Here is a 16,351-nt window from a genome sequence, read left to right on the forward strand (position 1 = left end):
TTTTCTTAAATCGCCTCATCTGTTCTTGTGATTTAAGATCCACCCAAAAATCTCCACCACCAGGTCTTGCCTAGCACAGTGATTGGCTTATAGTTAGCTGTTTAATAAATGCTTGTAAATGAATGAGGGACGCAAGTTGAGACCTCTTGGGAAAGACTGAGCCGTAGTAACTCACAATCCCCCACTGGTATAGTAGATAGAAACTAGAAGGAACATCAGAAGATAGGGGTTCAAGGTTTGGCACTAGAAATAACTATCTGTTGTCAAAATTCTTCTGAGTTTCGTTTCCTCATCTGCCCTATCTATATCACTGAATTTTTGATATCTTAACCTTTTAAGATAAAATTTTTTTTAAAAAAGATTTTATTTATTTACTTGAGAGAGAGCGAAAATGAGTGGGGGTAGGGTGGGGAGAGGAGCAGAGGGGAAGGGAGAGGGAGGGGGATAGAATCTCCAGTAGACTCCGTGCTGAGTGTGGAACCCCTAGCAGGGCTCAATCTCACAACTCTGAGATCATGACCTGAGCCAAAATCAAGAGTTGGACACTTAACTGATTGAATCACAAGATCAAAAAAGATCACTGAAGCTAAATTTCTTAGTCCTCTACCAAATTCCTTCTTGTGGGTTGCAAAACTCATTAAATGAGACTTAATCTTTTTCCGCTTTTAATTATGAAAAATTTCAGACCTAACAGAAGTAGAATAGTATAAACAGCCATGTACCCATCACTAGCTTACGCTATTACCCACACATAGCTAATCTGGTTTTATTCCTAGCCCTACCCACTTTCCCCTCCCATTATTTTCATGCAAATCCTGGACATGGTATCATTTCATGATACACATTTCAGTATGTATGAGATATAATTATCTAGCTGCTACCCCTTCTGTTCCTCAGTGGCTTAAAAAGTGAAATATTCATTGAACAGTATGTTGCTCTTCCCAGAAACCAGGTAACTAGCACAATGATTTTATTTCATGCTCCTCAAACTTGTGTAAATTATTTGAGGGGGGTGGAGGAGGGTGGATATTACAGCATCTAGCCTTGGGCCTTGCAGTCAATAAATAGAGGTTGAATGAAAACAAATTCAACGTGGTTTAGGTTTTTTAATACAACCTTATCCACAGGAATCTAGGGCCTTGTCTTACCTCCTTGCTTCTGTTCTCTTCAGGAATTCATTACTTTAAAGGAAAATTTCAAATTCAAAGTTTTTCCTTTTTGTTTGTTTTTAAATCAACTGATTTCAGCCTTTGAGGACTTTTCTAGGCAGGACTCACTACTAGGGGGAGGCGTCTCCGGGGGCGGGTCTGCGCCGAGGCCCCGCCCCCGCCCGCTCCCCCCCACCCCCGCTCGCTCCCCGCCCCCCTCGCTCCCCGCCCTCCTTATCCTCCTTCCCTCTGTCGTCCTGCTCCTCTTCCCGGCAGCCCTAGCGCCTTTCCCGGCGCTCCTCAAGATGGCGGCCGACAGTGAGGTGAGGTGTTTCCTCCCTACCTATCCCTGTCTGTAAGTTCCCTCCTCCGTGTCAGCGCCCGGGGCTCAATCTCTTTTTCTTTCCTTTCCTTTACCGTAGCCCGAGTCCGAGGTATTTGAGATCACGGACTTCACTACTGCCTCGGAATGGGAAAGGTGAGTGAGTCGTATCATTGGTTAGCAGTACCGTGGGCCCCGGGCGTCCCCCTGCCGCTTCCCCAACGTAGACCACATGTGATGCTACTTATGCGGGAAGAGTAAGACCGGCGAAGCCCCGGCTCTGCGTCTTGTCCTGTCTCCTATGTGCTGCGAGGCTCTTCCGCGTCTAGCGTCTGACAAGCCCCGGCCCGCCCCGTCAGCCAAACCCTTGAGATGCAGCTCTCAGAAAAAGTTTTGTTTACTCTGAGGCCACTTTCCTCAGACCTTGGTTGTTGCCCACCCGCAGAAACAATTTCCGTAGCTCCCACTTCCGTTCCTGGTTTCATTTCCGTTTAACTCATTTTGTTATCATAAGCAGTAAACTTGGCGGTTGCTATTTTCCTCTCCTATGCATTGCTATACCCCTTTTTGGAGGGGGCCTTCATAGTACTGGTGGTTGTCCATCTGTCACACTCCCACCATCTCCATTCTGTCCTTTAGAATAACCTTTTAAGATAGGCTGCAGATGGCTTTGGAACTCTGATTCAAGTTGTTACATTCCAGTGGGTAATGTGCCCAGCCTTCCTGTGACTTTTTTTTTTTTTTAAAGATTTATTTATTTATTTATTTGAGAGAGAATGAGATAGAGCATGAGAGGGGGGAGGGTCAGAGGGAGAAGCAGACTCCCTGCCGAGCAGGGAGCCCGATGCGGGACTCGATCCCGGGACTCCAGGATCATGACCTGAGCCGAGGGCAGTCGCTTAACCGACTGAGCCACCCAGGCGCCCCTTCCTGTGACTTTTAAACCTCACTGAACAGCTGAGTGAAATTTTATCACTGAAATTAGTTGGAAGCCAACTTTGTGAAGGAGTGATAGCTTAGATTGAGAGATTTTCTGGTCGGTGTCACAGAGATCCTTATGGGTGTGGAGGTCAGTATTTAGCTTGTTGCAATGTTTTATAATCTTTCTGGTTGGGAGAGGAAATTTGTGCATGTTGTCATGAGATGACAGAGGAAAATATAAAAGATCCCTGCTGGAGGGGCGCCTGGGTGGTTCAGTTGGTTAAGCCGCCAACTCTTGATCTCAGCTCAGGTCTTGATCTCAGGGTCATGAGTTCAAGCCCTGTGTTGGGCTCCATGCTGGGTGTGGAGCCTACTTAAAAAAAAAAAAAAATTCCCTGCTGGAATAATAGTTTGATTTGTGGTATCCTCCAAAACAGAAAAGTCTGTAAGATATAACCATACTGGCAAAGCTTTACTGAGCAGGTATTCTGTGTCCAGAGTTAAACTAGTGGAAAAGAACAAAGGATAAAACAGAACCTTTGATCCATGTGTTAAACAAAACAGCAAATGGTTAAATTGTAAGCCAGCTTGTATTAACTATAAAAAGAAAATAATTTAAGGGTGCCTGGGTGGCTCAGTCGTTAAGCGTCTGCCTTCAGCTCAGGTCATGATCCCAGCATCCTGGGATCAAGCCCCGCATTGGGCTCCCTGCTCAGCGGGAAGCCTGCTTCTCCCACTCCCCCTGCTTGTGTTCTCTCTCTCTCGCTGTGTCTCTCTCTGTCAAATAAATAAAATCTTTAAAAAATAATAATTTAAAGAAGGATGATATTGTGGATCACAATTAAGGGAGATAATTTCATAGAAAAGATAGGAAATGAGCTGGGCCTTGAAAGTGGGAAGTGGTTGGTTAGACATGAGAAGATATTAACATGAGAAGAGACGGGTGAAAATGAGCCTTTGGGACTTCATGAAGATGTCTTTACTGGAGTGAAGGCTATCTATTGAAGGGAAATACATAAGATTAATAAAATGGGACAGGTCATGGACAGCCTCCAAAGCTCAGTAAAGGAATCTCTAGACTTGGTGCTTTAAGACCAGGGATTCTCAAACTTCAGTGTGCATCAGAATCATAGTTTCTGATCATGTCAGAGGTGGACCTAAAAATGTGCATTTCTAGCAAGTTCCCAGGTGAGGCTGATGTTGCTGGTCAAGAGACCACACTTAGAACCATTAAAGAGGCCCTTGATTTTAGAGTGGCAAAGTGATAGGATGAGAGTTGTTACAGGAGATTAGGTAAAATGAAGCCAAGTGACTTACTTTGATCAATAGTTAGGTTGGTGATTTGGAGACTGGAGAGAAAGGAAGGCTAGGCGGGAGGACTGTAAGACGTTTCAAAGATTTTTAGATACACTTGATGAAATGTTAGAGTAGAAAGAAACATGCCACTGGAATTTCTTGCCTGGAAGAATGAAGATAAAGTGGCAAAGTGGGAAGAGTGCAGTTTTAGACATGTTGAATTTGAAATAATAACTTGATGTCTTGAAGGTAGATAGAAAAATGTTGTAACCTGAATCTTAGAGGGTGGGGTGAGGAAGCAGCAAGGGTATGGAATGGAAACATGATTTTTTTTTCCCCTTAGCTAAATATTTAAAATACCCTGAAGTGCAATATTAAGTCCTTTAGCTCCTGATACGGAAATAATTGTTAATACAGTTATGAGAACTACCACAAAGTAGGAAATTTGGTTTTTGGCTTTTATCCTCTTGTTTCTAGAGCTAAAGTAGTGTTTTACAGCTCATGGGAAAGTGTTAAAACTTTGGAGTCTCTTAAACCTTGAGTTTAATGTGTGAATGAAAGTTCTTGTTAATATGTTAGGAGCCATACAATTTATTGAGAGAACTGAATAGAACCCCCCTCTTTTTAATCTTTTGTCCTTTGCAGAAATATTTGAGTGCCCATGTGTCAAATACAGTGCAGGACATATGGGTGTGGTCAATAAAAATAGATAATTCCTGCTCTTAACGTATAGTCTAGTGGAAGAGACAGACATGAATTAAATAATAATACAAATGAGTCTGTAATTACAATCGAAATAAGACCTGAGAAGGGAAAACACCTGGTCTTACAAGGGCATATAAGAAAGGAATCTAATACAGAGTGAGGAGTCAGAGGAAATGACCCTTTGACTGTGATCCTTGAGATTTTTCTGGGATAGTTATTAATTTTTTCTAGTCAAATTCTCAATATTTTAGACTGATTTTTCTCTTTTAGCTAGTACCAGTAGAAATCATAAAATAAGTATTTTGATATGTTCCTTTTACTGTGAAAGCAATATTATTTTAAATGATTTTTCTTTTTTTTTAAGATTTTTATTTATTTATTTGACAGAGAGCGAGAGAGGGAACACAAGCCGGAGGAGTGGGAGAGGGAGAAGCAGGCTTCCTGTGGAGCAGGGAGCCCGATGCGGGGTTTGATCCCAGGACCCTGGGATCATGACCTGAGCCGAAGGCAGACGCTTAATGACTGAGCCACCGAGGCGCCTCTAAATGATTTTTTTTTTAAAGATTTTTTTTTTTTAATTTTAGAGAGAGAATGAGAGAGAGAGAGAGAGCACAAGAGAGGGGGGAGGGTCAGAGGCAGAAGCAGACTCCCTGCCGAGCAGGGAGCCCGATGCGGAACTCGATCCCGGGACTCCAGGATCATGACCTGAGCCCAAGGCAGTCACTTAACCAACTGAGCCACCCAGGCACCCCTAAATGATTTTTTTTTTTTAAAAGATTTTTTATTATAATACCTCACAGTAGAATTCAAAAGAAAAAAAAAACTAAGAAACCTATAATTGTACCACTAGGAGATAGCTACTATTAATATTTTGAGAAAATTTCTTCTAATCTGTGTGTTGTAAACATTTTGTATCAAGACATATTAACACTTATTTCTATAGCTTCCATTTTTCATTTCGTATATGAAATGCATTTTCTTATTTCCTCAAATGGCCTTCAAAAATGATTTTTAGTGGATGCATACTAATCCATTCAGTGGATATACCATAAATTTACAGCTGCTTGCTGCAGTTGGACAGTTAGGTGGCTTCCAGTTTTTTACCTTTATAAATGCAATGTAGATTTCACATGCACATTTTTTAAAAAGATTTTATTTTAGAGAGAGAGGGGGAGGGGCAGAGAGGGAGTCTTAAACAGACACACTTCCCGTTGCCTGGTATAGGGCTTGATCTCACGATGCTGAGATCATAATCTGAGCCGAAACCAAGAGTCGGTAGTTTAACCAACTGTGCCACCCAGGTGCCCCTCACATGCACATTTTTGCTCACATGTGGATACATTTAAAATTTTTATTTCCTTTTTTTGGTAAACATGTTGACTTATTTCTAGAGTATTCATCTTCATCACCAATAATTGCCTTTTGACAGAACTACGCAGAAGTGAATTAGTATATTTATTAATACTGCCTTTACTTTTAAAGAGGAATTAATTAGAAGGTTCATTTAAATCATAAAAACTCCGATTTATCATTACTATCGTTACTGTCTTACAACAGATGTAAGTATTAACTTATAATTATGTCACTGAAGGAAAAAACCTGATGCCTGTGAATATATTTTGACTAGAATTAACTCTACTACTCTAGCAATATGATGTAGGTGTTTTAGGAGAGCAATTTTGCTATTAGATTGCATCATACTTATATAAGAAGTTAGCTTCTTTAGAGTAATAAAAGTCTTCTGAAAGAGTCTTTTAATGCTACTACTGAGATTTGACAGTTTTAATTTGCTGATATTGAGCATGTCACTAGTCAAAATTCATTCTCTTTTTTTTTTAAAGATTTTATTTTTATTTATTTATTTATTTATTTAAAAGATTTTATTTATTTATTTGAGACAGAGAGAATGAGATACAGAGAGCATGAGAGGGAGGAGGGTCAGAGGGAGAAGCAGACTCCCCGCCGAGCAGGGAGCCTGATGCGGGACTCGATCCCGGGACTCCAGGATCATGACCTGAGCCGAAGGCAGTCGCTTAACCAACTGAGCCACCCAGGCGCCCCAAGATTTTATTTTTTTATTTGACAGAGAGAGGTAGAGAGAGAGAGAGCACACAAGCGGGGGAGAGGGAGAAGCAGGCTTCCCACCGAGCAGGGAGCCCGATGCGGGACTTGATCCCGGACCCTGGGATCATGACCTGAGCCGAAGGCAGTCGATTAAACAACTAAGCCGCCCAGGCGCCCCAAAATTCATTCTCTTTTTAATAGGTCTGCTTCATCAGAAGATTTAAAGATTAGATAGTGATTAGTTTTAAAATCTGTCAGTTATTCCTTATAGCTGACAAATCTCCTTGTAGTTTCTTGCCAGCTGTCCCTTAAAACACAGTTAATTTTATTTTTTAAGATTTTATTTATTTGAGAAAGAGACAGAGAGAGAGAGAACAAGCAGGGGGAACGGCAGGTAGAGGGAGAGGGAGAAACTAGCTCCCCATGGAGCAGGGAGCCAGATGCAGGGCTAGATCCCAGGACCCTGGGATCATGACCTTGAGCCTACGGCAGATGCTCAACCTACTGAGTCACCCAGGTGCCCCAAAACATGGTTTATTTTAATGAGCAAAGTTCCTGAATGTTTTCTTTTGGGAGGGAGGGGGAGATAAATCAATTCCTAAGTATCTTCAAAGGAAAATTTAATTTAAATAACTTAGTTATTTTGAAGGTAGGGAAAAGATGATTGATTTCGTAGTTATCTTTTTTTTTTTTTAGATTTTATTTATTTATTTATTTGTCAGAGAGATCCCAGGACCCTGGGATCATGACCTGAACTGAAGGCGGACTTAACCGACTGAGCCACCCAAGTGTCCCGGTTTCATAGTTATCTTTACTAGTATCCTTTTAGTCTGTCAGTTTTTACTTCTGTTCCAAATTTATATTCATTTTAATGTAGAGAGATTTATTCTTAATTTATATTTTATAGAAGCAGAATGCTTTAACTGGATAAGAAGTAGACTTTAAAAAAGTCAAAATTTGGAGTGCCTGGCTGGCTCAGTCAATAGAGCTTGGAACTCTTGATTTGGGGTTCTGTGTTCGAGTCCTATGTTGAGGGTAGAGTTTCCTAAAAAATATTTATTTCAAAAAATCAAAATTTAAGAATTCTTGGATTAGAGAAGATTATTTCCACATTTATTCCATATCCATAAAATAGACTAATAATACTAAATTTACTGAGTCTTCTCTGATAAAAATGTTAAAATATAAAAAATACTGTTTTAAAGAAGTTGTGTAACAATAGTAAAAAAAAGAGTTGTTACATGTTCAGAAAGTTTTTTGTTGTTTTTTTTTTTTACTCCTCCCTAGGTTTATTTCCAAAGTTGAAGAAGTCTTAAATGATTGGAAACTGATTGGAAACTCTTTGGGAAAGCCACTTGAAAAGGTCAGATATTTTTGCTGGTGTCTCTAAATAAGTATTTGCTTTGAAACTTCTATTTTTAAGCCCTTTGCTGCATTTGGTACTTTTGAATTAAATGTTTTTTTAAAGTTATGTATGATCTATGAACATAAAGTGGCATCTGAAAGAACTTGGATTTGAATCTGGCAAAAAACATGTAAGACGTTTGTGAACTGTTTTTAAATAGAATTTTATATGTATAATGTCATTCTTTGTGAGTGATTTTGTTGCTTCTGATGTTTACTTCTCTCTTGCTTTCTCCCTTAGAACGTTAGAAAATCTTTTCAGAGGTTTTTTAGTCAGAGAAACATTGCAATTACCAGCTTCATGATAAAGTATTTTGCTTAACTATTGAGGAGAAATCTTGGTCTTAATTGACTTGCTGTTATTAGCAGCTATTTCACTCAGGTTTTGTATTTTACAATACCACTAATAGATTTGTCCCCCCCACCCCTTTTTTAACTTTATGGAAGTTTTGAGGATATTTAAGAATGAAGAAATTATTCAAAATTGAGGTGGAACTTTAATTCTAATCTAAGATACTGCTGGATATTAAGATACTTAATTCTAATCTAAGATAAACCATACCCCAAATGATTACTAAAGAATGTACTCTGAGAACAAACCTAGATTTTCTGTTTTTCACTAAAGGGAACTAATGATTTGATTTTAGGCTTATGTAGATGCTTCGTTTTGTTAGATAATTTTTTTGAAGTAAAATTGATCATTTTTATTATAAATCTGTTATTAACTACAGTTTATCCTTCTGTAAGGAACTCTGAATATTTGCGAGGGTTTTAAAGCTTTATGGTGATGGTAACAGAATTTGAGATTATAAAAGCATTAGGATTTTCTTCTTTATTCATATGAATAAGAGCAGAAAAAGTAACACTGCATACAGAAATCACACATCATTAAAAAAATCATTTAAAGATATGCTGAAATATAAATTGATTTTTAAAATATTTTTATGATTACATTTTTTCATAAAGAGAAAATGTGAAGTTTTCAAACAGATCATTCTATTCTACTTGAAACAAATACATAACAATTGATATAGATGACAGTAAAATTAAGGGCAAAACAAGGTGGCTATAACTGGAATGGGAAATGATTTGCAGCACCAAAAAGAGAGCTGAACTGAGTATTTGTGATCTCTGATGTTATTTATATTCCTTAATACTTTGATTTATGCATATTTGCTGAGTATCTGTTGTGTGCCATATATGAAGAAATAATGAACAAGACAGGATCCATGTTGTCATTGAACATAAATTCTGATGAGGGAGAGAAGTAATAAGTAAAGAAGATTAAAATTTTAGATGCTAAATTCAATTTTGGGATATAAATTCGGTAATGTATTCAAACTACGTAGCATACTGCCTGGCATGGGCTAAAGGAAGGTTAACTCTCTCCAACCCTTTCCTCCCTGTAGATAGTGGTAAATAAGTGAGTTAGGGAAAACATGAATAGATTGCAAGGTGAGCTGTTAATTATGATGAATAAGATTAAAGAAAGTGTAAAGGACAGGGATTATTGAGCATATAAAAGAAAGTTTAAATAGTGACTGAAGAGATTTTAATTCATGTGGAGGACAGTGATTACCAACTCTCTTCCTCCAGTAATGAGGGAATTAAGAGAAATTTTAAAAAAAACCCTTTGATTATGAAAAATGTCAAACATTTGTAAAGTAGACAAAATAGTATGATTAACCCCTATGTGCCCATCACTCAGTTTTAACAATGTTCTGCTATTTTCTTGTTTTGGTAGTACCTCTATCAGTTCTTCACTCCCCACTAGATTTTTTAAATCATTTTTTTAAATAAAATTTACATATATTTTAATGCACAAAGCTGCTTAATTTTGACAAATGTTTATATCAGTGTAACAACACTCCTCACTCAGGAAACTGAACATTGCTGCCCCCCCCGAAAGGTCCCTAGCAGCCCTTTCCAGTTAATCCCAGTGCTCCTCACTCATGTTCCCCAGGCATCTGCTGTTCTCTTTTTTTCTTTTAAATTAGAGATTACTTTTGCCTGGATCTTGAATTTTGTGATATGGCATCATATAGTATATACACTCTTTGTGCCTGGTTTCTTTATGGCTGCAAGAATAACTATTTCTTTTTATTGCTGAGTAGTATTCTGTTGTATGATATACTGCAGGTTCACTTGTTGACGGATGTACTGGCTATGAATAAAGCAGAATATTCTTTTTTTTTTCTTAAAGATTTTATTTATTTATTTGACAGACACAGCGAGAGAGGGAACACAAGCAGGGGCAGTGGGAGAGGGAGAAGCAGGCTTCACGTGGAACAGGGAGCCCGATGCGGGGCTCGATCCCAGGACCTTGGGATCATGACCTGAGCCGAAGGCAGACGCTTAATGACTAAGCCACCCAGGCACCCCTAAAGCAGAATATTCTTGTACGAGGTCTTTGGAGACTTGTGTTTTTGTTTCTCTTAGATAAATACCCAGGAATGAAATTACTGGATCATAGGATAGGTATATGCTTAACTTTAATGAACTGCTAAAGCTTTTTATATCATTTTATTCATCTACCAGCAATACATGTATGAGAGTTTGGGTGGCTCTACATTCTCACCAATTGCTTGTTTTCAGTCTTAAAAATTTTAGTCGTTCGAATCGGTATGTAGTTTGTGGAATTATTTGTATTTCTCATTCTGGTTTTCATTTTGTATTTCTGTGATGAATGTTAATATTAACCACTTTTCATGTGCTTATTAGCCATTTGTCTTTGTGGAATGTCTGTTCACATTTTTTTGTCCATGTTTTAAATTGGTTTGAGTTTTTGAGTTTTAGGAGTCTTTTAGTTCTTTTATGTATTCTGCTTTTAAGTCTTTTCAGATAGTACTTTTGTAGGTCATGAAGATACTCTTTTTATGTTTTCTTCTATAGGCTTTATCATTTTAGCCTTTAGGTCTGTGATCCATCTTGAACTAATATTTGTATATGGTTTGAATTGAGTTCAGTGTTTACATAGGGATATCCTGTTCTAGAACCCTCTGTTGAAAACACTTTTCTCCATTAAATTTGTCAGACAGTTGATATAGGGGGTTACCCTCTGGAATCTGTATTGTTTCATTAATCTATTTGACTATACTATGTCAGTACCACATTGTATTGATTACTGTAGTTTAGGGTTTCCCAGCCTTGGCGTTATTAAAATTTTGGGCCAGATTGTTATGGGGCTGCCCCATGCAGTATAGAATATTTAGTAGTATCCCTAGCCTCTTTTTTTTTTTTTTTTAAGATTTTATTTATTTATTTAATTGACAGAGAGAGACAGCGTGAGGGGGAACACAAGTAGGGGGAGTGGGAGAGGGAGAAGCAGGCTTCCCGCTGAGCAGGAAGCCCGATGCGGGATTCGATCCCGGGACTCCAGGATCATGACCTGAAACGAAGGCAGTCGCTTAACCAACTGAGCCACCCAGGCGCCCCTCTAGCCTCTAATTACTAAATGCTAATAGCACTCTCCCAGTGATGACAACCAAAAATGTATCTAGACATTGCCCCATGTCCTCTGAGGCAAAATTGCCCTCAGTTGAGAACTATTGAATAACTTTATATTAAGTCCTGAGGTTAATGTAAATTCTTTAGCTTTTGTTGTTTTCCCAAGATTGTTTTTTCTCTTCTAGGTCTTTTATGTTTCCATTATGAATTTTATTTTATTTATTTATTTCAGAGAGAGAGAATGAGAGAGAGCACATGAGAGGGGGGAGGGGGAGAGGGAGAAGCAGACTCTCTGCCGAGCAGGGAGCCCGATGCGGGGCTCGATCCTGGGACTCCAGGATCATGACCTGAGCCTAAGGCAGTCGCTTAACCAACTGAGCCACCCAGGCGCCCTCCATTATGAATTTTAGAGTGAGCTTCTCAGTTTCTATAGAAAGGATTATGATTATGCTGGAACTGATTGGGTTTGTGTTCAATTTATAGGATACTTTGGGGGAGAAGTGACATTTGGACAGTCTTGAAGCTTCCAATGATGAAAATGGCACATTGCTCCATTTATTTAAGTCTCTAATTTTTCTTGGCAGTGCTTTAAAGTTTTTGGTGGAGGTGTTGCATATCTTTTGTTAAATTTATTACTGAGTATTTTATATTGTATGTAGTTGTAAATAGAATTGTTTTTTAGTTTAGTTTTTCATTTGTTTATTGCTAGCACATAGACATACAATAAAATTTTGTATGTTGACTTTAAAAAAATTCTTTTTATTTGAGTATAGTTGACACACAATGTTATTATTAGTTTTAGGTGTGCACCATCGTGATTCGATGAGTTTATACATTATAATATGCTCGCCCATGTAGCTATCATCTGTCATCATACAACCTATTACAGCTTCATTGACTATATTCCTTATGCTGTACCTTTTATTCCCATGACTTACTCATTCCATACCTGGAAACCTGTCTCCCCTTCACCCATTTTGCCCATCTCCCCATTCACCTCCCCTCTGGCAACCATTAGTTCTCTGTAATTATAGGTTATATGTTGACTTTGTATCTTCAGACCTGGCTAAAGTAAAGATTCATAATCTTATTGTTAATTCTTTTGCATTTTCTACATTCATAATCACGTTGCCTGCAAATAGGGACAGTTTTACTTCTTTTTCAATTTTTGTCCTTTTCTTATTGTTACGCACTAACCAGGACCTTTTTTTTTTTTTTTTTTTAATTTACTAAAACAGCTAGTGACCCCTGTCAGTTATGCACAGTGTCATCAGGGCAGTCTTTTTTGTTTGTTTGTTTGTTTTTCTAAGTAAACTCTGTGTCACACGTGGGGCTTGAATTCACAACCCTGAGATCAAGAGGCACGTCCTCTACTGACTAAGCCAGCCAGGCGCCTCTAACCAGGACTTTTAGTAACATGTTGAGAGTAGACATTCTTGCCTTCTTCCCATTGTAAGGGGGAAATGTTCAGTGGTTCAACATTAAGAACATCATAGGTTCTTCATAGGTGTCCTTTATAAGTTTGAGGGAATTCTTTTTATTTTTATTTATTTTTATTATGTTATGTTAGTCACCATACAGTACATCATTAGTTTTGATGTAGTGTTCCATGATTTATTGTTTGCATATAACACCCATTGCTCCATGCAATACATGCCCTCCTTAATACCCATCACCAGGCTAACCAATCCCTCCACCCCCCCCCACCCCTCTAAAACCCTCAGTTTGTTTCTCAAAGTCCATAGTCTCTCATGGTTCGTCTCCCCCTCAGATTTTCCCCTCTTCGTTTTCCCTTTCCTTCTCCTAATGTCCTCCACGCTATTCCTTAGGTTCCACAAATAAGTGAAACCATATGATAATTGACTTTCTCTGCTTGACTTATTTCACTTAGCATAATCTCCTCCAGTCCCATCCATGTTGATGCAAAAGTTGGATATTCATCCTTTCTCATGGCTGAGTAATATTCCATTGTATATATGGACCACATCTTCTTCTTTTTTTTTTTTTTTAAGATTTTATTTATTTATTTGACAGAGACAGAGACAGCGAGAGCAGGAACACAAGCAGGGGGAGTGGGAGAGGGAGAAGCAGGCTTCCTGCTGAGCCGGGAGCCCGATGTGGGACTCGATCCCAGGACCCTGGGATCATGACCTGAGCCGAAGGCAGTCGCTTAACCAACTGAGCCACCCAGGCGCCCCCCACATCTTCTTTATCCATTTGTCTATTGAAGGGCATCTGGGCTCTTTCCACAGTTTGGCTATTGCGGACATTGCTGCTATGAACATTGGGGTGCATATGGCCCTTCTCTTCACTGCATCTGTTTCTTTGGGGTAAATACCCAGTAGTGCAATTGCATAGGGTAGCTTAATTTTTAATTTTTTGAGGAACCTTCACACTGTTTTCCAAAGTGGCTGTACCAACTTGCATTCCCACCAACAGTGTAAGAGAGTTCCCCTTTCTCCATGACCTCTCCAGCATTTGTTGTTTCTTGCCTTGTCAATTTTCGCCATTCTAACTAGTGTAAGGTGGTATCTCAGTGTGGTTTTGATTTGAGTTTCCCTGATGGCTAATGATGATGAACATTTTTTCATGTGTCTGTTAGCCATTTGTGTGTCTTCTTTTGAGAAGTGTCTCTTCATGTCTTCTGCCCATTTTTTGACTTGATTATTTGTTTTTTGGGTGTTGAGTTTGAGAAGTTCTTTATAGATTTTGGATAACAGCCCTTTGTGTGTCATTGCAAATATCTTCCCCTATTCCGTGGGCTGTCTCTTTGTTTTGTTGACTGTTTCCTTTGCTGTGCAGAGCTTTTTATCTTGATGAAGTCCCAAAAGTTTATTTTCGCTTTTGTTTCCCTTGCCTTTGGAGACGTGTCTTGAAAGAAATTGCTGTGGCCAATGTCAAAGAGGTGATTATGATGGATTCCTGTCTCACACTGAGGTCTTTCATCCATTTTGAGTTTATCTTTGTGTATGGTGTAAGAGAATGGTTGAGTTTCATTCTTCTCTATATAGCTCTCCAATTTTCCCAGCACCATTTATTGAAGAGACTGTCTTTTTTCCATTGCATATTTTTTCCTGCTTTGTCGAAGATTATTTGACCATAGAGTTGAGGGTCCATATCTGGGCTCTCTGTTCTCTTCCACTGGTCTGTGTATCTGTTTTTGTGCCAGTACCATGCTGTCTTGGTGATCACAGCTTTGTAATAAAGCTTGAAATCGGGCAACGTGATGCCCCCAGCTTTGTTTTTCTTTTTCAACATTTCCTTGGCGATTCGGGGTCTTTTCTGATTCCGTAAAATTTTAGGATTGTTTGTTCCAGCACTTTGAAAAATCCTGTTGGTATTTTGATCAGGATGGCGTTGAAAGTATAGATTGCCCTAGGCAGCATAGACATTTTAAGAATGTTTATTCTTCCGATCCATGAACATGGAATGTTTTTCCATCTTTTTGTGTCTTCTTCAATTTCTTTGTTGAATGTTGTGTAGTTCCTAGAGTATATAGATCCTTTACCTCTTTGGTTAGATTTATTCCAAGGTGTCTTATGGTTTTTGGTGCTATTGTAAATTGAATCGATTCTCTAATTTCTCTTTCTACAGTTACATTGTTAATGTATAAGAAACAACTGATTTCTGTGCATTGATTTTGTATCCTGTGACATTACTGAATTGCTGTATGAGTTCTAGTAAGGGGTGGAGTCTTTGGGGGTTTTCCACATAAAGTATCACGTCATCTGCAAAGAGAGATTTTGACTTCTTTGCCAATTTGAATACCTTTTATTTCTTTTTGTTGTCTGATAGCTGTTGCTAGGACTTCTAGTACTATGTTGGACAGTAGTGGTAAGAGTGGGTATCCTTGTCGTGTTCCGTCAAGGAAATAGAAACAATTATCAGAAATTATTATCAACAACTATATGCTAATAAATTAAGCAACTTGGAAGAAATGGATGCATTCCTGGAAACTCGTAAACTGCCAAGACTGAAACAGGAAGAAATTGATAACCTGTATAGACCAGTAACGAGATTGAAGCAGTGATCAAAAACCTCCCAAAAAACAAGAGTCCAGGGCCTGATGGATTCCCTGGGGAATTCTACCAAACATTCAAAGAAGAAATAATACCTATTCTCCTGAAGCTGTTTCAAAAAGGAGAAACAGAAGGAAAGCTTCTAGACTCATTCTGTGAGGCCAGCATTACCTTGATCCCTAAATCAGACAAAGACTCCATCAAAAAGAATTTCAGACCAATATCCCTGATGAATATGGATGCCAAAATTCTCAACAAGATCCTAGCTAATAGGATCCAATAGTACATTAAAAGGATCATCCACTACGACCAAGTGGGATTTATCCCTGGGATGCAGGGGTGGTTCAACATTCGCAAATCAATCAGTGTGATAGAACACATTAATAGGAGAGGGAAGAACCATATGTTCCTATCAGTTGATGCAGAAAAAGCATTTGACAAAATACAGCATCCTTTCCTGATTAAAACTCTTCAGAGTATAGGGATAGAGGGAACATTCCTCAATTTCATAAAATTCATCTATGAGAAACTCACAGTGAATATCATTCTCAATGGGGAAAAGCTGAGGGAATTCTTAGTTTGTTAAAAGTTTTTTTTTTTTTAAATCATAAATGAGTGTTTAATTTTTTGAAATCTTACTCTATTGAAATAATCATGTGGCTTTTCCTTTTTGTTTTCTGAATGTGATAAATCATGTTGACTTAAATTTTTTTTTTTATTGTGGCAAAATATATGTAAGATTTACCATTAGGTGTAAAACTCAGTGGCATTAAGTACTTTGACATTGTTGAAGTTTGCATCATCTCAAACTGAAAACTTCATTCTCCTTAAGCAGTAACTTCCTCTTGCCTCCTCTAAGACCCTGGTAACCACTATCCTATTTCTTTACTTTTTACTTTTTTATTTGAGAGAGAGAGAGCGCATGAGCAGAGGGGAGTGGGACAGGGAGAAGTAGCCTCCCTGCTGAGCAGGGAGCCCACTGCAGGAGCTGATTCCAGGACCCCAGGATCATGACCTGAACCAAA

The 16,351-nt window shown here is 38.6% G+C and overlaps 1 protein-coding gene across 3 annotated transcripts in view; it reads left to right on the forward strand.

Annotated features, from left to right (window-relative positions):
* The first annotated feature begins 1,386 nt into the window (after positions 1-1,386).
* Positions 1,387-16,351, forward strand: part of RAB3GAP1 (RAB3 GTPase activating protein catalytic subunit 1) — a 114,873-nt gene continuing 99,908 nt past the window's right edge. For all 3 annotated transcript variants that reach the window (XR_010410123.1, XM_045868963.2, XM_064586453.1), the window contains exons 1-3: positions 1,387-1,471; positions 1,571-1,626; positions 7,744-7,819. Coding sequence is in view for 2 of the 3 variants with exons in the window: in XM_045868963.2 (XP_045724919.1) it covers positions 1,454-1,471; positions 1,571-1,626; positions 7,744-7,819 (150 nt within the window). In the remaining variant the exon portion in view is untranslated. The remainder of the gene's footprint in view (positions 1,472-1,570; positions 1,627-7,743; positions 7,820-16,351) is intronic.

The sequence above is a fragment of the Mirounga angustirostris genome, unplaced genomic scaffold, assembly GCF_029215605.1.
Source record: "Mirounga angustirostris isolate CCGP_5_RB_7025 unplaced genomic scaffold, mMirAng1.0.hap1 SCAF_3, whole genome shotgun sequence".
Lineage (NCBI taxonomy): Eukaryota > Metazoa > Chordata > Mammalia > Carnivora > Phocidae > Mirounga > Mirounga angustirostris.